The 24,337-nt window shown below is 53.5% G+C and overlaps 1 protein-coding gene across 4 annotated transcripts; it reads right to left on the reverse strand.

Annotated features, from left to right (window-relative positions):
- Positions 1-2,760: 2,760 nt before the first annotated feature.
- CABP1 (calcium binding protein 1) lies at positions 2,761-23,833 on the reverse strand. 4 transcript variants are annotated; one of them, XM_057746122.1, is made up of 7 exons: positions 23,183-23,833; positions 11,212-11,388; positions 8,315-8,345; positions 7,939-8,082; positions 6,420-6,529; positions 6,050-6,197; positions 2,761-2,857 (listed from the first exon to the last, which is right to left on the reverse strand). In XM_057746122.1, exons 1-7 carry the CDS (start codon positions 23,831-23,833, stop codon positions 2,832-2,834), a joined length of 1,287 nt encoding a protein of 428 aa, XP_057602105.1. In that variant the 3' UTR covers positions 2,761-2,831. The 4 variants fall into 4 exon arrangements, with proteins under 4 accessions (XP_057602105.1, XP_057602107.1, XP_057602106.1 ...); XM_057746124.1 differs by lacking the exon at positions 23,183-23,833 and adding an exon at positions 15,964-16,058; XM_057746123.1 differs by lacking the exon at positions 11,212-11,388.
- Between the last annotated feature and the right edge of the window lie 504 nt (positions 23,834-24,337).

The following is a 24,337-nucleotide window of genomic DNA, read 5'->3' on the forward strand; positions in this document are numbered from 1 at the left end:
GTGGTGGGATCAGGCCTTGTCTCTCCAACCAGCATCCTCTCCACTTCTCCCCCTAGCCCAGTGCACCAGGCAAGTGGAATTCTGCTTCCTTTTCCAAAAGAACCATACTCTCCCTTACCTCCGGACCTTTGCTTCTGCTGTTCCCTCAACCAGAAACACTCTTCCCCTCACTTCCTCTGGCTGAGCACAGCTGATCCTTCAGGTCCTAACAAATCTGTCCCTTCCACCCCACCAGATTGGGTGGGTATCTTTTAGTTCCCTCACTTCTCCTAGGCTAACCTCATAAGTAACCTAGTAAATAGCACATACCATGACATTAGCCTTGTCCATTTCCCCTATTAGAGTCTGAGCTCCTGGAGGACAGGGACCCGGCACAGGACCTGGCACATAGTAGGTGCTCAGTAAACAGTGGTTGAACACACGCATGAACGAGTGAATGAATGGGACTTTACAAGTCACAAGGAGGCAAATCCAGGCCCAGTTTAAGACCTTACAGACAAGGAGAACTCTTAAAAGATGACACCCACCCACCCAGAGGAGGAGATGCAGAAAGAATTCCTGCCTGGGATAGGGTCCATCTAGGAAAATGGGTCTCAGTTCTTGCAAAGCAGAATAACTTTTTCTTCACATGACCTTATTAGGAACCCCTCTTTGTAAGACAAGTTCTAGTTTCAGGACTGGAGGAGGCAGAAGCCCTGCCTCTTGGCCTCCCCTTGACCTGAGCCTGAGGGCCCCTGTGAACAGTGGCCTGGCATCTTCAAGTCGCTTTATCACAGCTGCCACGTCTCTGATTTTAGGAGGCCACAATACGGAGGACAGCAGTGTCCTAGCTGACACCCTAACTCCACCCTCTCCCTGCGGTGCCCCCGAGGGCTCATCCTGTCAGCTGACACAGATGCCCCCAGAAACCCCCTTTCTACAAATGGCTCTCTGGGCCTCCAAGGCCACTGGATTTCTGAAACAACAGAGATCTGGGGTCTCTGGGCAGAGCCAGGTACGGGAGCAGGCAGGGCTGCAGGCCTGCCAAGCGGGCACAGAGCCAAGGGCTTAGTCTCAGAATTGGATTACTCAAGTGAATTTGGAGCTCCCAGCTCCCCTGATCTCAGGGACGCGGGGATTACCCAGGCCTCTGGCGGGGGTGGGGATGGGGGGTGGCCCACAGTCCTTCCCCGCCAGCTCTGAGAACACCGATCCTCCCTCAGCCCCGGCATAACGGCAGGGGACCCTCCACCTACCTTCCCCATCCAGCCTTCCGCCCACAGCCTCCATCCGCTTCGCTACGTAGAAGCACACCTGCCTCTCACTTGTCTGGGACTTACAGCAGCGTTATTCAAATTGAGGTCCTGAGAGCATCAGCATCCCCTGAAACTGGTTAGAGATGCAAATTTACAAAACCCACCCCAACCACTGAATCTGAATCACTGGGTGGGGCCCAGATCTGGGGGTGGGGCTAACAAACCCTCCGGGTGATTCTGATGAAAATGCTCAAGTTTGAGAACCTTTGGCTTGAAGAACATGGGTCCATCCCGCACACCTGCTGTCCGATGATGCCGCAAACCTGTCAAAGATCCTGGGCAAGTTCTACCCACAAACTTCTCCTTTGGACTCCTTCAGCCCTCGGCTTATAGAAATTAATTACAATGATTACAGTGGATCCTGTTTAATCACGCCACCTTGCACAATTTCACAGCCCCTGGAGGTGGGCAGTGCAATACCCTGAGATCATTTACTGCAGATTTTACTATCCTCTCTTATCCCTTTATTGCATATGAGGAAACTGAGGTTCAGAGAGGAGACATGACTGGCCCAAAGTCACACAGCAAGTAAATCCAGGACCTAACTACGACACCACCCTGCTTCTCACTCAGCAGAGAGGATGGCAGCTGATTCCATTCTAATATATTTGTCTCCTCACATACACTGGGATTTCCTCCAGGGCAAAAACCGCCTTATCACTTCCTCGGGAAAGCGTCTCCTGACCTCCCCAGGGAGTAGTCCAAGCCTCCTTATTCTTACCACTCCGAAGGTTCCTGCATTTTTCCTTAAAAGCAGGATCACCATTTGGAATCACACATGGATGTGATTATCTCGACCAGTGTGAAAGCTCCAGGGAGGCAGGAAGTGAGGCCGACCCTGCTAGATGCTTACCCAACCAATATCCAGGCTCCTTTCCTTACAGAACTTGACTTTGGGGTGGGGGGGCATATCCAGCTACATCACTCTATGCCCCAGTCTCCCTTTCAGTTAAAGGTACCGGGTTCTGGCTTCTGAGATAAGCGTGGAAGAGGCTGGGTACCTGATGGGAACGCAATACAAGTCGAGCGCAGGGAGGTTCAGCCAGTTGTGGGCGTGCGTCATCTGACCAGGCGCGAGAAGCGAAGACCCCCACGGCTGCCTTTCTCTTGGAAATAGTTTTTATTGGTTCTGAGATAACAGGGCTGAGGCGAGCTGGGACGGGCACAGAGCTAAGGAGGGCGGCGAGAGGCTCTGCCCCGGGGCGGGGACAGACATGCTGTTATGGGCCCCCCCCCCCCCCAGCCAGCGGCGGCTGAGTCCACGGCCCTCGGCGCCCGGCCTGACCTCTGCCGGCCTGGCACGGTGGCCTCCTCGTCGGCGGGCGCCCCCCTTTCCAGTTGCAGGAGTCGTGAGTCTTTCACAGTGCGGAGGGGTGGGGGTCCGGGGTGGGCGCCTCCCCGGGGTGCAGGCAGGCCCCGCTCCGCCAGCACATCCTGGGCTCTGGGCGGCGGCGGCGGCGGCGGCGGCGAGGCGAGCTCCGGCTCCTCTTCTCCCCGCCCGTGGAGCTTGGCGGTCCTGGAGAGGCCCTGGCGGCCTCAGCGGGACATCATCCGGACAAACTCTGCGGGGGGCGGCACGGGAGGGGGTGGGGAGAAAGCAGCAGTCAGGGCCCAGGACGCCGCCTCCGAACCTCCCTCAGGTCAGCGGCCCCCTGTCTATGGCCACTGCTCCCGACCGGTGCCGGTCCCCAGTGTCCATGCGGCATCTTTTTTTTTTTTGGCCGCTCCACACGGGTCTTAGCTCCCCTACCAGGAATCGAACCGCGCCCCCTGCAGTGGGAGCGCAGAAACCTCACCCCTGACTGGACCACCAGGGAAGTCCCCCATTCAGCATCTTCCAATCCACCTCCCACACAGCAGCTAGCAGGAGCTTTCTATCTGCACGTCTGACCCCTCTTAAACCTCTTATGGTCCCCGCTGGACAACGTGCAGGATCCTGACACGACCCCAAGGCCTCGGTGTTCTGGCCTCAATGGACAACCCCAGCCTCACCTGTCACCACTCACCCCCAACTGCTAAGCTCTGACTCTACAGAGCTCCTTGTCAGAGCCTCAGGTGGAACCCACACACTCCCCCTCCCCCTCCCCCTCACTTCTCAGCTTTCCTGAAACCTGCCCACTCCCTTCTCTTTCAACCAGACTTTATTTTTTAGAGCAGTGTTAGGTTCACAGCAAAACAGCAGAAAGTACAGGTTTCCCATACATCCCCTGCCTCTATACACACACACCGCCTCTTCCATCACCAACATCCTCTGGCAGAGTGGGACGTTGGTTACAGTCAAGGAAGCTACGCTGACATCATCATTAAGCCAAGTCCATGGTTACGTTAGGATTCACCCTTGGTGTTGGACATTCTATGGGTTTGGACAAATGTATAAAGACATGTATCCCTGTTATACTATTGTACAAAATAGTTTTACTGTCCTAAAAATCCTCTGTGTTCCCCATCTTCATCCCTCCCTCCCCGCACAACCCCTGGCAACCACTGATCTTTTCACCATCTCTACAGTTTTGCCTTTTCCAGAATGTCATATCGTTGGAATCACAAAGTATGTAGCCTTTTCAGATTGGCTTTTTTCACTTACTATGCATTTAAGGTTCTTCCATGTCTTTTCATCACTTGATAGCTCATTTCTTTTCAACGCTGAATAATATTCCATTGTCTGGATGTACCATAGTTTTTTTATCCATTCACCTACTGAAGGACACCTTGGTTGCTTCCAAGTTTTGGCAATTATGAGTAAAGCTGCTATAAACATCTGTTTGCAAGTTTTTGTGTGGACATAAGTTTTCAATTCCTTTGGGTAAATACCCCTTCCTTCTTTTTCACCTGTTGGCTCCTACTCTTCTCTTAGGGCTCTACTTACTTATAGCCTCCTCCAGGAAGCCTTCTCTAACCCCCCCCCCAGCTCAGCAAAGGTGCCCCCACTGTACCCCACAGCCTGCTGTACTTCCCCCCAAACAGCATGGATTATACTGTTGGCTTCTGTTTTCCTTGCTGAGCTTGAGCTCCTCAATGCAGGGATCAGGTCTCTGCACACCACAGGTGCACAACACATGCTGGTAGAATGAATGGGGGATGCTAGGCTTTCAGGGAAGAGCTGCCACCCATGGGGGTCACCACCTGGACACAGGGTGACCTGAAATGTTCAGCTCTGGTGGTAGCAAAGCCTTCTCTCCATCGCTACACTCTCCTCAACCTTGAAGACCAGCTACTCCCCAGAAAAGGCCTCCCAGCCTTTGCGTTCTGGACATATTCTGTCTAGCTCATGTTTATCTTGCCTTTCTGCTTGTTCATGCAAGTTCCTGGAGTGCAGAATCACGTTTTTGCTGTGTTTTTATTTTCCTGTATCCCATGGTGCCTCGGACGGTGTCATGCACAGTGTAATGTATGTAGTGGCTGAGATTCCAGGCCTGAGTTTATGACCTAGCTCTGCCTCTTAGCAGTTAGCAAGTTATATTGCCCTCTGAGCCTCAGTTTCCTCATCTGTAACACGAGGTAATAATAGTGCAGCCCCTAGAGTCATCGTGAAAATTAAACGAGATAATATATGTAAAGCTACTCAGTACAGTGACTAGTATATAAATGTACAGTTACAGATGGTCACTATTATAATTTTCATTGATTATTTTAAAAACACTTTTACTGAGCATTCACTGTGTGTCAGGTACTGAGTTCTGTGGGAATGACAGAGATAACGAAAGTGGGGTTCCTCTTCTCCAAAAGTTCAGAGTCGAGCGGAGGTATAACTAGCATTTAGGGGCCAGTGGGAAGAATAAGGGTTGAGCCCGAGGTGCTGTGAACGCCCAGAAAAGAGGAAGTTCAATCTGGGGAATGAGGAAAGCCGTGTTGGAGGAAGTGGCCCCACTGCTGGGTCTTGAAGGATGAATGGAATTTAGGCCCAGTGAAGGATAGGACAAAACGCATCCTGACAAAAAGAACCGTGTATTCAAATGAGAGCTTAGGAGGTTCATGGACCACCCGTGGCTCTAAGGTGGAGTGTGAGTGAAGGAATGGTAGGAGATGCGTCCACAGGGGTGAGCTGTGGAGCGATCTTAGGGGGCCCGGGTGTCAGGTTGAGGAATGGCGTGTTCAGAAAATACCTACTTGGATGGATGCAGGAGTAGGTGGACAGATAGATGGAGAGAGATGGATGGGGGCAGATGGACACAAGGATGGATGGATGGATGGATGGACGGACGGATGAGTACATGGATACAGATGGGAAAATGACTGTACAGGCCGATGGACAGATCAATGGAAGTATAGGTAGAAACACAGGCAGATGGGTAGAGCTATACAAATGTATGAACAACTATTGAGAGGTGTAGATGCATGGAAAGATGGAGAGAGGTACATGGGTAGACAGATGCATGGATGAATGCGTGGGTGAATGTATGGATAGACAAGGCCATAGATAAATGGTTCTATGGATAATTGTTTAGAGATAGGTGAGTGGATAAATAGGCCCCTGGACAGATCAAGAGATAGATGGATGAACAGATGGAAAGATAGAAATGGAAAGACAGACAGATGGTTGGATGGATGGATGGATGGATGGATGGATGGATGGATGAATGGATGGATGGGTATAAGGATGGAAGGCAGATTAGAGGGGTGGCAGGATGGAAGGGCAGAGGGATGGAAAGCTGGAGTGGACTGATGATTGCATGATGGACACACAGGTGGCAGGCTCTGTGGATGCCCACTCCTGCCTTGGTTTCTCCTCCACTCTCAAGACCACTTTCACCTACCTTCAAAGTCCACTCGTCCATCCCCATTGAGGTCCACATCTCGGATAATTTCCTCTATGTCTCGGTGTCCCACCTGATGGCCCAGGAGTTTCCTCATGGCCTCTCGCAGCTCACTGGTGCTTATCTCCCCATCACCATTGGTGTCGAACTAGAGAGGGCAGGAAGGAGGGAGAAGTAGCTACAACACGGAGACAGTCGAGAGCAGACCCCGAGGTTGAGCCCCTTCTCCAGCATCATTGTCCCCCCTTCCCCGGAGCCCTTCTCTGTCCAAGCTCCTTCCCCCGGTCTGGGATCCAGAGCTCAGGTTTCTATCCTGGGTTGGAATTCTAACAAGCTCTCCACCCCTGCCTGTCCACTGCCCATCACTCACCTCTCGGAAGGCATCTCGCAGTTCTTTTACTCCAATCATATCTGCAGTCTCCGCCAGGAGTTTAGGTCCCATTAACTCCACAAAGTCATCAAAATCCACATGGCCACCCACTAGGGACAGAGAAACAGGCTGGGTCATCCATCTAACCACTGCCCATCTCCAGCTAAGCAAGCGAGGGAACTGCCAACCCTCCTTGACCTGCCCAGCAGCAGGCCCAGGGTATAAGCAAAGGCCAAATGAGGACACAGAGGTGACCATGAACAGGAGGGTTGGCACAAAACAGCTCAGGGGAGTGGCCGGGGGGTGGCTAAGGGAACACGTCAGGACATGGACGGGGTAGATACAGAGGGGAGAAAGAAATGTTAGGTCACAGAAACAGGCAAAGAATTTCCGGGGACAGATAGACACACACAGAAAAGCAGAGAGAGAAATAGAAGCCGTGGGCACCTGGCCCACCTGCCCCTGCCTCTCCCTCACTGTGCAAATAGAACTCACCATCCAACCAGCCCTCAGTGGGGACAAATACAGGGGACCTGCCCCCGGGGTCTGCTCACAGCACTTTCAGCCAGCGACTGAGTATGGGGGATAAAAACCAAGCCCAAGAGGTAAGGGCTGGGGACAACTCCGCGGTGGGCCTGCTGCACCACCTCCCTGAGCTCCAGGCAGAACTAGGCTCCATCACCCACGGCGGCAGCTGCTCCAGCGCCTCCTGCCTTGGCCCCTCATTTTTGCCCTCTCACCTCCCTACTCCTTACTCCCTACCTGCTGTCCTGCCCCTACCGAGTAAACTACTACACTCAAACCCTTGTCTCCAGGTCTGCTCCCGGGAGAACGCAACTGAAGACAGAGAGAAACATAATAATAGCAACCTCTGTTCACCTATTACTGTGTGCCAGGTATTGGGCTGTTTTAAATACGTCCAAAAAAAGAGAAACAGACTCACAGATACAGAAACAAACTAGTGGTCACCAGTGGGGAGAGGGAAGTGGGAGGAGGGGCAAGACAGGGCTAGGGGATTAAGAGATGCCAATTACTATGTATAAAATACATAAGCCACACGGATATATTATACGGCACAGGGAATAGAGCCAATATTTTATAATAACTTCAAATAGAATATAATCTATAAAAATTTGGAGTCACTCTGTTGTACGCCTGAAACATATAATATTGTAAATCAAGCATACTTCAATACAAAAACAAGAAATTTCCAGAATAGGCAAATCTGCTTAGACAGGAAGTAGATTAGTGGTTGCCTAGGGCTGGGGACGACTTGGGGGTGATGGCAAGGTGGTATAGAGTTTCTTCTGGGGGCCATGAAAATATTCTAAAATTGACTGTGGTGATGGTTGCACACCTCTGAATATACTAAAAGTCACGGAGATGCGTGCTTTAAATGAGTCAGGTGAGAGAGGTGAGCGGTTTGCCCCAGGTCACAGAGCTGGGAAGAAGTGGGCCCAGAACTTGAACCCAGGCAGAGGACAGCAAGCGCGAGGCCAGGGAGGGAGGAGGGACTCACGGTTCATGTTGATCTGCTGAGACAGCTCGATAAGCTCCATCTCGGTGGGCATGTAGCCCATGGTGCGCATGCAGTTGCCCAGGTCCCGGCAGTTGATGTAGCCATCCTTGTCCTTGTCAAACTCTCTGAAGGCCTCCCGGAGCTCTGGGGAAAAGGAATGTGGACGTGGGGGCCCGCGGAGCCTCTAGGGCAGAGGTGGCCGAGGGCCCGCTGACTCCCGTGCATTCCTCCAATGCTGGCTCTGCAGAGGATGCCCAGCTCTGCACCAGGCCCCATTCGCAGGAGGTCGAGGTGTCTCTGCCTCTCTTCCCACCCACCTCCCTCCCCTCATCTTCCCGGGCTGAGCAACCCTCTCCCCTAAGGTGCCAGTTCTTACCTTCGATCTCCTCTGGCCGCAGTGATCTGTCCTGCAACAAAAGAACATGTCCTATTAGCAGCTGCCAGGAGCCCGGAAGTCATACAATGCCCAGCTGAGGGCCATCCGGTGGCAGCAGGCACTGGGTGGGAGGTGATGGGGCAGCAGCAGAGGCGCGCCTGGACCATGTCCTGCAGGGGAAAAGGTGCAGCCCCACCTGTCCGGACATGGGAGATGTCCAGGGACCCAGGAGCCCCATCCAGCCTGGGCCGAGAACCTCTGAGCCCCCAGCCCCTTATTCCAGACACAAGAATGTGTCAGCGAACAGAGCTGGTCTGGAGGCCAAAATCTGTAAATAAAACCAGGTTAGCGGGAGGTCACAACAGAGAGAGGAGGGCTCTACCCAACGAAACCAGGAAGAGCAGGGGAGAATAGGCCTGCAAGGCAATGGAAGAAGCGAGGGGCTGGAGGGAGAGAAAGTGGGGGCCCAGACAGGCACCCAAGAGGGAGGAAGACGAAGAGGCGCAGAGGGAGTGGAGGCAGGGTTAGGGCTGTGCCCTGCTTCCTGGGCACTGCCCCACCTTCTCCAGTTGGACCCCCATCCTAGACCTCGCCCTGTCCCGGGACACAACATAGGACCCTGAGGACTGCCAGTGCCTCTGGCGGCTGCCAGGGTCCAAAGCACATGTCTCCAGCCTCAAGCAGTGCCCAGGTCTCCTTGGGGAGTCAAGGAAGCCCTGGGGCAGGCCTCCGAACAGATGGCAGAGAAGTCTCCAAAGAGCAGGCCCAGAGGAAGCAGGGGGCAGGCTCCAGCTGGTGAGATGCCAGTCACCCCAGGCCTGCCCAGGAGGGAGACAGACTGGCATGAAATGGATGCAGTGCCCAGCTGGGCGTGCTTAGCAGGCTCCAAAACTGGTCCACAGGGCTCATCCTCCCCACGTCACAGCTCTCTGCCTTTGGGCAGGGAGAGCACAGGGCAGGCTGTGCCCGCCCCGAGGAAGTGCACACCGATCACAGATCACGAACACAGACACGCAGGCGTGCCACAGCGAGCGTGAGGCATCTCAGCTGTGCACACGGGCTGTTCTAGCCAACAGGGCCAGGGCGGGTGAGAGGCTGCTGCCCACCCGCTCCAAACTGGCCCCAGGATAAGAGACCCCAGTGCTGGAATTTCTGAGAATCTTCTAGAAAGGGGCTGCTGAGCAACATTTTGTGAGGCCACCAGCTGCACAGGAAGGACCCGGTCCTTAGAAGTGGCTGTACATGGCAGGACAGTGACAAGAGTGTATGTGAGCTTGGAGGGAGTAGGCTGCAGGCTATCAGGTCCTGCCGGAGGCATTTCTAGCTGAGGGTAGGATTCATGTCTCTGTGAGATGATTGTAAGGACTTCCACTTAAAAAGTTTGTCACTGTGCACAGGGAGGGGTTGTCACTCCCTCTAATATCTATCTAATCCTACCTCTATCACCCACTAGCTATTCCTAGTCAGACTGCGATCTTGGGCACCCAAAAAGGAGGTTTTTTACAATGCCTGGTACCCCCAGTAAGTGAAATTGTCAGCGAGTATATGTGTGTACACACATATGCAAAGTACACTCACTGGGACAAGTGACAAGTCCTTTCGCACCCTGCAGGCCTCAAACAGCCTCTCACATCTCCAGGACCCAGCTCTGCAGCCCCCCTCACTACTTCTTGTAAATCAGGAGCAGAAAAGCCACATATCCCTTGGCAGTGTGCCCATGGCCAGAGCTGGTCCGGCTGAGTCCTGGTGGCTGGTCCCTGAATCATCTCCTCAATCCCCAGGGCAGAGCGGTGGGGGGATGTGTAGTAGAGCCGGGGATGCCGACCGATTGTGGCAGGGAAACTATGAGCACCGATTCGGGGCAGGGGGGTTAGGTGGGAATGGAGCCCACCACACCCCTCGCTCCCCAACTTACGCAGTGGAGGGACAAGCCTGGCCTCTAGAGTCAGATGGACCGAAGGGCAAAGCCCAGATCTGCTGTTTCCTAGATGTAGGACCTTGGGCAGGTCACTTCAACTGTGTGTGCCGCAGTCTCCTCATCTATAAAATGGGTTAATACCAGTACCCACCTTACTGGGCCTTCGTGGGCATCTGTGAGGCAAGATGTGTAAAGTGTTTAGCAGGTGCCACTCAATAAACCTACCAATGTTTGAATCTGTAACATCATCAGTGATACCCTCCTCTTTGTGACTGCTCAGATACTATGGGAGGCCATCCAAAGCAGTGGCCACATGTGACTATTTAAATTGGAATTGGACTCAAAAGAAAATTAATAATAATCCACTTCCTCAGTTGCACTAGCCGCATTTCAAGGGCTCAGTAGCCACATATCACTAGTGGCTCCTGTAGAGGGAGGGCAGCACAGATTGGAGAATGTTTCCATCATCATAGAAAGTTCTACTGCACAGTGCCGTGTATTCAATACTGTTGTTCAAAGCACAGGCGCCCCTGAGTCAGACTCCCTGAGTCTGAATCCTACCTCTATCACCCACCAGCTGTTACCTTGAGTATGTTATTTCTCCAACTCAGTGTCCTCATCTGTAAAATGGGGAGGATAATAGTACCTACCTCTTGGAGTTGTTCTGAGGCTTAAGGGAGGCAATGTGCCAATGCACTTAGCACAGTACCTGGCTCATAGTAAGTGCTCAAAAAAACAAAAAAACACCAAACAATATTAGCTGCTATTATTATTTCTTGCTGGTGGATGCTGACTCACCAGGGCTTTGCAGTCATGAGTGGGAAACTTTGGGGGTCAGATTCACCAGCTGAGGGTTTGAGGTGTGTCCGTTGGGGACGCGCATCACTGCGTACAGAGCCCCCTCTTCTTCCCAGCACCTCCTTCCTCACGCCCTGTGAAGCCAAGTCGAGCGCGGCTCCACCGGGGCCAACTTACGTACAGGCTGCCTGTTCTCCGCGAAGCCCTTACGCAGGAAAATGCAGGCTGGGCCCAGCAGGTTGTGCATGACAGCGCAGTTCTGGGCCAGCATCAGGAGCGGTCCCGGGAGCTCGCCGCTGGCAGCCAGCCGCTCCTCGCCTGTCTGCACCACCGTGTAGCTGGTCTCCTCATGGCGCATCTTCAGCCAGCACCAAGCAGATACAAAAGAGAGGCGGGGCGTCACTGCTCTGCCCAATTGGGTCCTCCTGGCCCCAGCCTGGCTCCTGGTCCTAGAAGGGGTCCTTCTCAAGAGAAGACTTTGAGAGGCAAACAGCAGGGTGCAGAGAGCCCTCAGGAGGTGTGGGGGCAGGTGGCAAACTGGTCCAACAGATGGAGTCCCCAATCCTTAGCTGAAACGGATGCTCCAGGGAGAGCTGGGTGTGATACCCACTGTGTGGTACATGTACAGACAGACACACACACACACACACACACACACGTGCACAGAACCACACACTCGTGTGCATGCAGAAGCTCAGAGAGAGAGAAGCAGGCAGAGGGAGGCTTCTGTTCATTCAGGGAATAACGTCCTTTCCCAGGATGCTCCCAAAGTCCCAGCGAAATCCCTGGGGCTAAGCTCCCCAACTGACCTCTGACCTACCCCCACCGGAACCCACTGGAAGGCAGTGAGGACCATCAGAGCTGGTGACACAAAAAGCAGGGGAGGTTGCACACATCGGTGCCACAGTGAACAGAAATGAAGCAGGCAGGTGTGAGAGGCAGGGCCTGGGGCAAAATGGAGGCTGCATCCCCTTTGAAGGGACAGCATTATGTAACCCCAGCCCAGTGCTGCCAGACCTCCTGATTTAAAGCACCAGGTGGGCTAAACAAAGCACATCTGTGCGTCAGATGTGCCACCCAGTTTGTGGCCTCGAGACGAGACGCTCTCTACCACCAGCAATGTTCCTCGTCCCTCCCGCCTTCACTGGCTCCCTGCCCGGCCCAGACCGCAGGACCTCTAGAGACTGAGGCAGGGGCCCTCTCTACTGACCGAATATAGCTGTGCTCCCAGGCCCCAGCCAAACCATCCTCCTCCCTGATGGTTCCCATGCAGCTATAAAAAGTCACCACTGCCCACAGACCGTCCCCTTAGGACAACAGCAGTGTCCAGACACAACATTCTCTTCCACCCCAGTGTCCCCCCAGAAATCAGGTCAGGGCAGTCTGCCTTCAGTCCTGAGCTTGGATACCTCCCCCCAGAGTGCGGATTTGGAGCCAAACCTTTCATGGGAAGAGAGAGCGATAGAAACTTAGAAGGCTGTCTTGTCCAAGAACCCCAGACCTGAATGCCCTACCCGGGCATTCTGCCGCTCCCTCTTCCTGCCAGTTTCCTCCAGCTCAAAGAAGGTCATGCCCAGGAGAAGACCCTAAGACCTAAGGGGTAGCCTGTCCTCCTAGACGGACAAGCAGAGCAACCTCCCCCATCTCACCCTGTCCTCACGCTCCTTCTCCCCGAAGCCCTACACGGCAGGGCTACAGTCTAGACTCTCTTCCAACTTCCTAAGCCTCTTCCAGGCCTATAGAGGAAGGAGCAATACTCTGGTTCCTCAAAGGGCAAGCAGCAACTCAGACCCGAGGTGCAGGACCTCGGTCCAAGGCCCAAGTCCGGTGAGGACAGAAAAGCTCACCCTAGGTAATCTCAGAACTTGAGGGGTGTCAGACATGACCAGGGTCCATTCTGGTTTGATGACCAAAAGAGGTTCAGAGCCTCAGCTACACTCATGCAGGCTTTGGGGACCTGGCTAGACCTTCCCGACAGAGGGAGCCCAGGAGTCGACCGTGACTTAACCCCAGGAAACAATCTCAGAAGATGTTTGTAGAGAATCAGCCTTTTCGTTTCTGGCTGACTCTCACTCACTTGGCTCGGATGAGCACACCCAGGAGGAGGAGGCAGCAGGCGGCACAGAACTCCGAGAGGAGCTTTAGTATAACTGGCTTTGGACTCAAACAGTCTTGGGGACAAATTCTGGCTCTGCCGCTTGCTTGCTATGTGACCTTGGGCAGGTCCCTTGACCTCTCTGGGCTCTGGTTTCCTTCTCTGTCCAATGGGTGTGATCAGGGCAGCTCACAGGATTCTGTGAGAGATAAATGAGCTACTGCACAGTGCCTAGAGCGTGGTATGAGCCGAATATGTGGAGTTGCCATGGTGATGACTATGATGGTGACAATGAGGGTGATGATGCAACTCCAGAGATGCTGGGCGCCAGAAGGCATTTACTTCTGGCTGCTGAAGAAGTGGGAGAATATTTGCCAATCAGGAAAGAAGTGAGAAGGACGGAGAAAAATTTGCTCCCACGAAGGAGGAACCAGTGACGGCTGGGGAATTTCCACTGCGTCTCTTGATCTTAACCCTGCTTGGCACCAAGTTGCCCCGGGAGGCTGCTGTTCTTCCCTGGCCAGTGACGGTACCTGACAGCCTGGTCCTGCCCTGCTCAGAGCCTGGAGGAGGTCGCCTCTCTCCATTACCAATTCCCGGCTACCACTTAGGAAGCCAAGTGGGTAGCGGCCCACGGGCTGACAATGTTCCCTGGCGCTAAGAGGATGTCTCCTGAGTGTGGCAGGGCAACAGGAAGGGCCAGCACGCTTCATGACCTAACAGCTTTCTAACAACACAAGCTGGCCAACCGTGTGCTCCCTCTCACTGAAGGTATTCAAGGAGAAGTTGAGTGAGGAAGCACTTGGTGAGGTGGGCAAGATCATTGCCCAGTGGGCGCGAATCTGGATTAAGATGACCTGTAAGTTTAGGTTGGTGCATCTGTGAATAACATCCCTGACAGCAGGAAAAAGAGAGAGGCAGACTCTCACAGAGGCAAAAATAAAAACAAAATACCAGGTTTGGATTCACACAGACCAGAGTTTACATCTCAGCTCTGCTCCCAGTCAGCTGTGGGATCTTAGGAATGCTCTTATCTCTGAGTCCAGCTCCTTTCTCTAGAAAATAGCCAAGAGAACTACTTGGTGGAAAAGAGCAAAAGAGATAACAGATGTTGGAGATCTTGCAGATATTAAAAAAAAAAAGCAATTGATTACTATTATAAAAAAAACCTCATGAAATTGAATGTAATACGTTTTATGATCTTTTGCCTTACTCCAATGGACTCAAAACTTCTCCTATTTCCCTTTTTTCCTTCCATCCCCCATCTCAGAAAACCCAGAGTGGAAAAATTATGATTATGATTCTAATAACACTAGCTAAAATTTACTGAGTACTATATTCTAGGCAGTGTTCCTAGCACTTTCTTTAGCCCCCAAAATCACCTTTGGAGGTAGATGTTAGTATTTCCACTTGATGAACAAGGGAACTGAGACCCAGAGGGGTCAAGTAACTTATCCAAGTTCACATGGCTAGAAAGAGGAGACCTGAGAAGTCTGACTCTCAGGTACTCCGCTATTTAAGGGAAGGCGGGTGGGGTAGGACAGAAGGACAATTCTTGTTCTTGAGTTCAGCTCTATAAACTCTGGACAGAACCCGGGGAAAGAGCCTTCACCCTGTGGTTCTCTAAACTAATTCAGACCCATTTCTGTGCCTCTGCAACAGTGTGGAGGCCACTTCTGATGCAAAAGACTTTCCTTTAGCATGACAGATGATGGGGCGGGGGGGGGGGGTGTACAGAAGAAACAGTCAACCCTCAGAAGGATCCAAGAACAGCAAAGATTAAAAGGAATTTGATGAGAGCAGCTTAGCTAAATGAGGAACACGATGGGCAGAAAAGCCTGAAATGTCCTAAATTGAGAGGCTGTCAAACTAACAGAGGAGGTAGGATGGGGTTGGAGGCAGAGGAGCCATTAGCGAACCTGAGGCCTTGGGTAAGTCACTTAACCTGAGTAGCAGTCAAGTTCCTTGTCTGGAAAATGAAAGCAATGGAGGAAAACATCCCTCACATTTCTTCTTCCTTTAAATAAAATCAAGAGTTTCTTCTATGGCCTGAATACAGAGGGCTAGAAATACAGGCAGAGCCCACTTACAGCAAGCCCCTACAGATGTAAGCCCAGGCTTGCAGGAAAGATGCTTTGGAGGTGATTATTTGCTTTCCAACAGGATTCTTGTAAAAGGATATTATCCCGATGTATAAGCAATACATCCACTACAGAGAGCAACTTACAGATGCCTTTGCTACACAGTCTATTTCTCAATGGAAACAACCTTGGGGACCCGGACCAGTCTGGTCCTAGTTGTGACTCAAGAATTATCAAGGGTAGAAGGGAACACCCAGCTTGGTTCCTCTCAAGTAGCAACAGGATTTATGTCAAAACCCACAACTCTGAAGGCTTAGAGACCAACAGAGAGGTTCAGAGACCCTCAAAGGAGATGAATGAGCCCCCATCCTACTGCCGGGAAGGAACCAGCAGCAGCAGGGTCAAAGCCCAGCTCAACCCTCTTCTGATCCTGTTAGCTCCGAGGGGGTCTGTCCACTCACATCCTAAGGATCCACGCTTTTCACGGAGCTATGTGGTTTCTTTCCTAAATCTTATGCAAATTTCCAAACACAGCCCCCCATGCATCTCTAAGTCCCAACTTCAGCTCAGAGCCTGGGGCATAGAAAACTATGATAGGAGGGAATCTGGAGGTAGGAACAGGGAAGCAGCTCTAGACAGAACCCATGGGAAGGATAGCAAGCTTCAGAGGCCCACCCTCTCTGCCCCCAGCCTCTGGGCCAGATGGTAAGATGGCCCCACTCCCCGGCCCCAGGTCTTAGGAACTCCAGAAACATACCTTCCTTGAGAGATTTCTCAGTGGAGACTTGACACAGTTGCCCATCCTAAGCTGAGGCAGCCCTTCTCAGGATCCCCGGGTCCATGAAGGAGGCTCCTGGGGGCTGAGAGACCTTAGTCCCGGTCCCCGCCAACCCCAGCCTCCCTCTGCCTGCGCGGTTCTTCCTCCAAGACCGATCTGAGCCCTCTCTCGTGCGCGCGTGCTCTCTCACTCGTCTGCCCGCTCCTGCTCCATGATTTTTTTTTTTTTTTCTTTTTGGTGGATTGTGTGTGTGTTCCTGTGTGTGGGTTTAACTTTCTGGACACTTTCTTAAGGAGATGAAGGCAGGAGGGGAGAGTGCAGACACAGAGAAAATCGCCCGGAGAGCTGAGGGCAGCCGAGCTGAAGGCTGCCGGATCATCTACATCAGATTACAGCTGAGTCCTCGCCCCGCTTCATTCCTCTTGCCTCGGCCCCTCCTCTCCTGCTGTCAAATCTGCAGGGAGATTGCCTCGGGGAGGGGAGCCCAGAATGGCAGCTGCAGCTGGGAATTAGGCCAGCAGACCCAGAAGGGGAAGCAGGCTAGTTTGGGCCCCCAAAGCCAGGGTGCCTCCCAGCTCCCAACCTTATGGGTGCGTACACACACACACACCCATACACACACATACACACAGGCGCCCAGGGACAAACGCGTCTTAATCGCCCCCGGCAATCGCAGCTGGATTGAGAGCAGGCGGCTCCAGTTGAGGCCCTGGGAGATCTTGTGACGACTCTCCATCACGCTCCATTTTTCACACTTGCCTCCTCATTGAAATGGGATGAGGCTCCAGGGCTGTTGAAAGCACAGCTGAGCCGACAGCAGCTCCTTCTGCTCCCTTCACTGTGTGCGGTCTCTCCGACCCAAAGGATATCAAGAGCTGGCCCCGAGGACGTCGTGATGTAGACGGCGCCGGCGCAGCGGGCATGAGCGAGCGAGGACCACAAACCTTCTCCTGGTCCTCTGCCCCATCCTCACAGAGGATCTTCCGCCGGCTTCCTTGGGGTGCAGAGCAGAGGGGCCGCCCTGTGCAAAGCGGGCTTCAAGGTCCCACGAGTGGAACTTTTTAGGTAACTGGCACGTCCTCGTCCCTCCAGGTTCCAGCTTTGATGTGAATTCGTGTGAATTCGTCTCAAGCTTCAGATGTCCCCTTTGCGACCTACAGCCCAAGCCAGATGACCCGGGAGAGGACGCGTCCCCGTTTCCCTGCACCCAGCTTTTCCCAGCAGGGGGCACCAGAGAGAGGCTGGGAAGCCGAGCTCTTCCCGGACCCTGAAACAAAACCCTTTACACGCGCAGCTGAAAGAGTTTCAGTCCAGAGAGGCTCTTCTGGCAGGAATTTTTGCCTAGTTTTGGGTGGTCGGTCAGAGCTCCCGCTAGGGAGAGATGGGTGGGGACACTGCCCAGAAGGTGCCAAAGGCCCGCTCCCAGGGATCTGGGGAGGGAGGTCGCTGGTTAGCTCTTGGCGACCGCGCTGCTGACGGCAGTGGAACAGGGTAACCAGGGGAGTCGTTCAGCAGCCCGGTTTCGGCGTCCAGAGGGGGGTATGGAGGAGCAGGGGCACCCCCTGAGGACAGAAGGAGGAGCATGGGGGGGGGTGTGCTATTGACACCTGAAGGGCAGGAAAGGGGGTGAAGATGCTGCTGGGGAGCTGGTGTGGGAAGGGCCAACAAAAAACGCCTTCTTCAAAGACCTCGGGTAGAGTGTGAAGGCAGGGTCGTGGGAAGATCAATGAACTCAGATGAATGGGAAGGCTCTGGGGTTGAGTCCTGCTTCTGAGTGATCACAGGGCAGGGCTCAGCTCCCTCGCCTGGTTATAAGGGGTGCGTGGGGAAAGTGCGTGGCACAGGACAGGTACTGGATAAGGAATGATGAAAATGGCAGAAGGAAGTACCATTTGTTCCATGTGCTTGGCTCTGGCAACACTGTGGGGACAAGATACACATGGTCCCTGCTTTCAGGGGGCTTACATTCTAGCAGGTGGGCAGGAGGCATTAAAGAGCTATCAACATACTTAATCACAGTTCAGGTAAATACTATGAAGGGGAAATACAAAAACTCAGAATGTGAGACAGAGGGATGGGGGGGCAGGGGCAGGGATCAGGAAAGACTTGTAGACAAAAATCTAGAACACTGACCATCTGCAGACTCTTTTGAAAAGCTAGGGCTCACCTCGGACCCCAGAGGGGAGATGAGTTAGGCTCCAGGTACAAACCCAATTCGTATGAACTAAGTGGGTAGATACATGAAAAGGCAGCACAGTGTGAATTGAAGCAGGGGTTCTCAGTGCTGGCTGCAGATGAGAATCTGCAGGGACCTCCCCCAGAGATGCTGATGGAATAGGTATAGGTGAGCCCCGGACATTGGTGGTGTTTAATACTCCTAATTCTAACCTGCAGCCAGTGTTGAGAACCACTGATCTAGAGGTAAAGAGCTCAGCATGCAGAGTCGGACAGACCTGGGTTCAAATCTTGTCCTGCTGCCTACCAACCATATGACCTTGAGGACTCGTTGATCTTTCTAAGCCTCAGTTTCTTTATTTATAAAATGGGTACTCTAATAACCCTTCCCTCACAGGATGCCTGTGAGGAGTTAATGAGCTAATACATGGCAAAGGGCTTGGCACAGTGGCAGGCACCTAGAAGGTGTCCCTTCCCCTGTCTGCTGGCGTTGGTCTAAAGGACCCAGCAGGGCCTCCATTCACTCAGCAGGGTGCCCACAAGGTCAGACCTGGTGACTCCTGCCCCCTGCAGGCCAGTCCAGAGCATAGCACCCATTTGTCAACCTTGGGATATGCCTCCGTCCTTGGAAACAGGAGATAAGAGACAGCAAAACCAGGCCCCTATGGAAAAGTCCATGCACTTTGAAGAAATCCCATCCTTCTTTAGCAGAGAGGGTGCTGACACTAGCTTGAGGCTTAAGGGCAGCGAGGGATCCAAACTCAGCGCTTGCTTAAGCTATTTTACATTGGACAGATGGGGTGGTGGTGGTTCTGCATGATGGGAATAACTACTGATCTTAAGGAGGCAGATGGCTTGACCTTCAGCAGAAAATTTTACAAAGGGCTGAATGGTGGGGGCTTCCCTAAGGAGCCCTGCCTCCCCATCCCTAGGCACTGTGGCAGCAGCCCCTGGGCCTCCAGAAGCCACACTTAGAGTTCTGGAATGGAATAATAGGATCAGAGGGATAAGAAGGATAAACCCGTTGCTGATTATTCCTGATTAGGAGGGAGGCTGGCTTTGGGCCCTGATCAGTCCTATCAGCAGCATTTGAACTTGGATGGCAGCCCAGTGTTAAGACACTTGGGGAAAGCTGGGTCGTAACCTGAGAGGTGCTTTGTGGATGCTTCTGACAAACAGGAAACACGCTTCTGTGACTTTCCACCAGCCGGCATGGTGCAGCACTGGCAGGTTGTTTGGAGAGAGACACACTACATCACAGTCCTGCCGTTTACTTACTCTGTGACCTTTGGATAAGCCACTTCCCCTCTCTTGAGCCAGTTTCCTCATCTCTAAAATGGGGGAAGATAATGCTAAGTTTCACAGGTTGCTATGAAGATAATGAGAGGACACTTTGTCCATTGTTTACTGGGCTCTAAATAGAGCTCACAAGTGCCAGTGTTGCTTCTGCAAAACCTCTGAACTGACACCAAGTCACTCCTATCATCTGTGATTAATGTTAATCACAAACCGATTTCTCTTCCCCTTCCCCAGGCCCCAGGGGCTCCTAGCCCTCTCACAGAGCAGCAGGGAGCCACTTGGCCGGGCAGGAGTAAGTAATATACCCAAGTTGTCATCGTAGGCACACAGGCTTAGTGCACTTGAATCTGTTAGGACCCAAACCATCATGGTCTCTCTCCCTCATCTAAACTACAGGAACTAAGAAACTCTGAAGTCCAGAGGCTGGAGATACCAGTTATTCATTCATTCACATATTAAGTACCTTGATCTTGTTACACACAAAGCAGTTTGGGAAGTGGGCTAGCCTACTCAAATCAGAAGAGGTGTCTCTATAGTTAGAGAAAGGGGAAGGATGGGATGAAGCTATGAGTTTTATTCACATCTGCCTCCTCTACAAGAGGTGTTTCTTCCCAAACTTAGTAAGGAACAGAAGAACTATTCTTAAAACATTTTCCAAGACCCAATGCTAAGAGTTGCCTGTTCTGAGTTAATTTCTGATACCACATCTTCTCTCTAGGCAGCTGGGTAGCTTGTCCTTAGCTAGCCACAAAGAGGGCACTGGGGAAGGTCCTTTGTCATTCAGCTCCTTCCTTTAATGACTTTCCTCACTTGTCTCAGAGACAGCTTTCAAATTACCTTACACAGGCCCTCATTCTCACAATTACTTTATTAATAATAATAATAATAACAGTATTAATGAAGCCTGCGCCCTTTTCTAGCACCCACTCTGAGCCAGGCCATTTGACATCCTTAGTCTTGTATAACCCTCATAAGAGCTCTGCAAGGTAGCTTTTTGTTAATCTCATTTCTGGATAAAGAAACCCAGACCAGAGAGAAAAAAATAATAGGCCCAAGGTCACAGCAATAGGAAGTGACATTGCTGGGACTGAAACCTACAGCTCTGTCTCCCAAGCCACCATTCCACGCCTTAGCCTCAAAACCACACTGTCTCCTTGCAGGCAGTAAGGATGCTCTGTGAGGTCAGTGGAAAAACCCTAATTCCTGTTCCCCCTAAAAAAGGAGTCTGTTTTGGTACCTTCAGTGTCACTTTGGCTCCTGCCCTCTCTGACTCTATTACAAATGGAAAGAAGTTCTGATCCAGCCCTTGGCAGTTAATCAACAATTACAACAACAACAATAACAATAACTAACATCCACAGACCCTTGCTCTGGGCCACGCACTGGGCCAAGCGCTGTACATATCTCCATATGCCCTTTAATTTCCCCCAAAACCCACCAAAATACTGCAATTATCCCCATTTTGAAGATAAAGAAATATAGGCTTACTGAGGTTAAATGATTCACCAAAGATTTCAAAGGAAAATGGAACTTGGCAGACATGAAAAATATACTTCCCCAGGGCTATATTTTGCCCAAAGCAGATCCTATCTGAAAGTTTCTATATTCAGAACCTCATTGCCCTTCTCTTGATCCTGATCCTGTCTCTAAGGACAGAAGTCTCAATGCAAAGAGAAGGAACGGAAAGACTAATTCTCGTAGGAGACTGGAGATTCGGACACAAAGTCCCAGGCCGGATTTTGTTGTTGTTGCTGTTGTTGGAGCAGATGCCTTCGAGCTGTCAGCAGGAAGCCCAGACTGGATGGGCTGAGCTTTAAAGAGAAAGTCTGCAGCTCCAAAGGAAAGAGCTTCCAGAGGGAGGCAGTAAATATTTGATGGGACCTTCCAGCTCTTTCTGACTCAGGTGACCCTGGTGACATTTCAGAACACTGGGCTGGAGAATAGACTTTATTTTATGGCTGAGAAAGTAGAAGAAGCCAGAAAAGCATGTGAGATGAAATGCTCTGAGCTCACAAAAGGCCCAGGCAGGCAAATTCTGCAAGACTGGAAAGAAAGGTCTCTTTTTCCAGGAATGAAGTCAGATCACCACCAAACTACATAACCAGAAAGTGTGTGATTCTGGGCCAATGACCTACCCTTCCAAATTGCTAGACTGTAAGCTCCAAAATAGCCCAAACCCTGGCTATCCTGTCCACTTTCGTCTCTGTAGTGCCCAGCAAGTGCCTGGGCAAAGTAGATGATCAAAAAACATTTGATAAATGGATGAATAATTGTCACCGATTCAATGACACAGTATCCCTTTCACGACCCAGACCACTCTTGCCCTAACACCTGACACCCTCTCACTAATACAGAAGCCACTGCAGTCAACTCCTCAACACATCGTCGCACTAACTCCCACAGCTCTGCATCCGAATCTCTACTCTGGAGAACTGTTTCCAGTTAACTCAGCTAACAAGGGCTCCCGGCAGGAACAAAGCCACACTGCTGCCCTATCACGCCACCACAGCAGCCCCCTGCAACCCGAGTCTATATGCAGCTGCCTTCATGTCAGACCTCCACTGGCATCGGCCGCTGCAGAGTAGTATTTTGAAAAGGAATGTGCAGATCTGAAGCAAAACACACACGGCCTCTTTGGAGTTCTGATCCAGCATGGCAAGCCAGGAGCTTGAAACGGCTTCTTTACACTACACCCTAGCACAGAAACGCACAGGCCCCCCCCCCCTTCCCCCACACACCATGCAAACACTCTGATCAGACCTCTGCATTCCACCCCTCCTCGGCTGCCGCAGAACTGTGTCCATGCTGTGCCAACGAGTTTGACTTAATTATGGACTCAGAGGAAATTCTGGCTTTGCTCAGGAGTTCACAGGTTCCTTTCTGCTGAGCCTCTCTCCCCAGCAACACAGCCCCAAACTGTAGACCTGGATTATGACTACGGGGCCATTTTCAAAGGGCAGATGTCCAGCTGCTTGGGGCTCTTGAGAGAAAAGAAACAAAACGAGCCACTCATGACCCCTTCGTGACCTTTCTGACCCTAGAATACACACTAACTCAGACTAGGGGTCTCTGAGTGTTATTCCACATCCCACAACTCGACAACTGCCCACTACCATCTTAATGGCATCCCTAGATGACAACCTCCTTAAAATACCCCAAAGTTCCAGTTTGAGCCGTAGCTCTGTACAGCCCAGACATTTCTCTTTTCTCATATTTTTAGCTCTCCTAACTTTTCCCAGGTCTTCGGGGCCACCACAGGCAATGGCTAGGGTCCCTCATCCCCAAGCAAGGCTGTGTACCCCGAGGTCTCCACTCTTGACCCCCAGACTCCACGCCCATTGCTCTCTTGGTCGCTCATCGCCGTCTTGGCCAGAGGCCGGAGGAGTGGGTTTGGCGCCACCTGCTCAGAGCACCCCTCCTTGACCCCTGCAAATTTCCAGACAGTTTGTGGAGGTCGCTCTCTTCCAGGACTGGCCCATTCTGGCAAGTGGAGGGAGGCTAGGCGGCGGTGCCTCGCCCGGAAGAGGCCCGGAGCGTGGACAGCGCACAGGGTGCTGAATCAGGCACGGGGGAGGAGGCGAGCGGGCCGGGGCGCCAGGCGGCAGGAGAACCAGAGGAGCGTGACCCGGGGGGCCGCGGGCAGCGGGAGGAGGGCTGTGGGCGCGCAGCCGTGGCAGGGTCCCGAGCGCCTCTCCAGGGAGCGGGCGGGAGGCGCGGCCCTTACCTGGCCGAAGGCGGAGCTGAGCATTGGGCGCAGCTGGTGGAGGAACGGGTCTGCCTCGGACGCGGCGGCTGGAGCGGAGTCCCCGCGACCCGGGGCTCGCAGCGAGCCCCGGAGGCCGAGCGCCGGGGACAGCCCCCGTTCCTCCCCATCCCGCCCGCGGGCCGGCGGCAGCGGCGACGGCGGCGAAGGTCGGGACGCCGCGGCCGGCGGCGCCTCCCGGGGCCTGCAGTGCGCCTGGGGGAGCCCGCGCCGGCTCCCCCGCGCGCCCTCCTCTCGCGGCGCCGGCCGGCACAGGGGCCTCCGCGAACTGGGGTCCCCGGACGGCAGCGGCGTGCCCGGGCAGGGGCCGGGCAGCCGGCGGCTGGGCAGCACTGGCTCCCGGGCAGGGCCGTGGCGGGGAGCCCGGCTGCCCCCGCCCGCCGCCGCCGCCGCCTTCAGCAGCGACGTCTTGGACTCGCTTTTGGCGATGTGCGAGCTCATCGCGGCGGGGCCCGCGCTCGCATGGCCCGGCGGGGGCGGCGCGGTGCGGCGCGGCGCCGGGCCCCCGGCGGGCAGAGAGCGGGGCGCCCGGCGGGAGCCGAGCCCGAGGACGCGCTGGAGGCGGGCGCCGTCCCCCGGCCGCTTAAATGCGGCCCCGTCGCCGCCGCCCATGTGACAGCGCAGCCTCTGCGCCCGGAGCCCCGAGCTCCCCGGCGGCTGGCGGTGCGAATCTGGGGGGGCCGCCGGCTGTCCCCGAAGAGCCCACCCCCGGCTCCCGGGCGGCCCAGGTACCGCCGCGCCCCGCCCCTTGCCCCGCCCCGCGCTCGAGGAGCCCCGCTTCCGGGCTGCCCCTGGCGGCGGCGGGCGGCGGGCGGGGCTGGGGGGGGGGTGGGTTGTGCGCTGCGGCGCGGAGCCGGGAGCGTGAGGGAAGGGGCTTGGCGAAGGGCCCCAAAGATGCCTAGACCTTGGTGGCGCCGGCAGTGCCCCTTAACACGCCCGGAGGCTCCCAAATGACCCGGAACTGCCGCAACCTCTAGAAATGCTGGCGGGGTGCACTGTCCAGGGGGTACAACTTTGGAAATGATGCCGAGAGAGATGAAGGAAGTTAACTCGAGACCCAAGGAGGATGGAGGCACGCTACGTATGACACTGCCACTACAAACCCCGGAGCCACAA

Source organism: Hippopotamus amphibius, chromosome 8, assembly GCF_030028045.1.
Source record: "Hippopotamus amphibius kiboko isolate mHipAmp2 chromosome 8, mHipAmp2.hap2, whole genome shotgun sequence".
NCBI lineage: Eukaryota > Metazoa > Chordata > Mammalia > Artiodactyla > Hippopotamidae > Hippopotamus > Hippopotamus amphibius.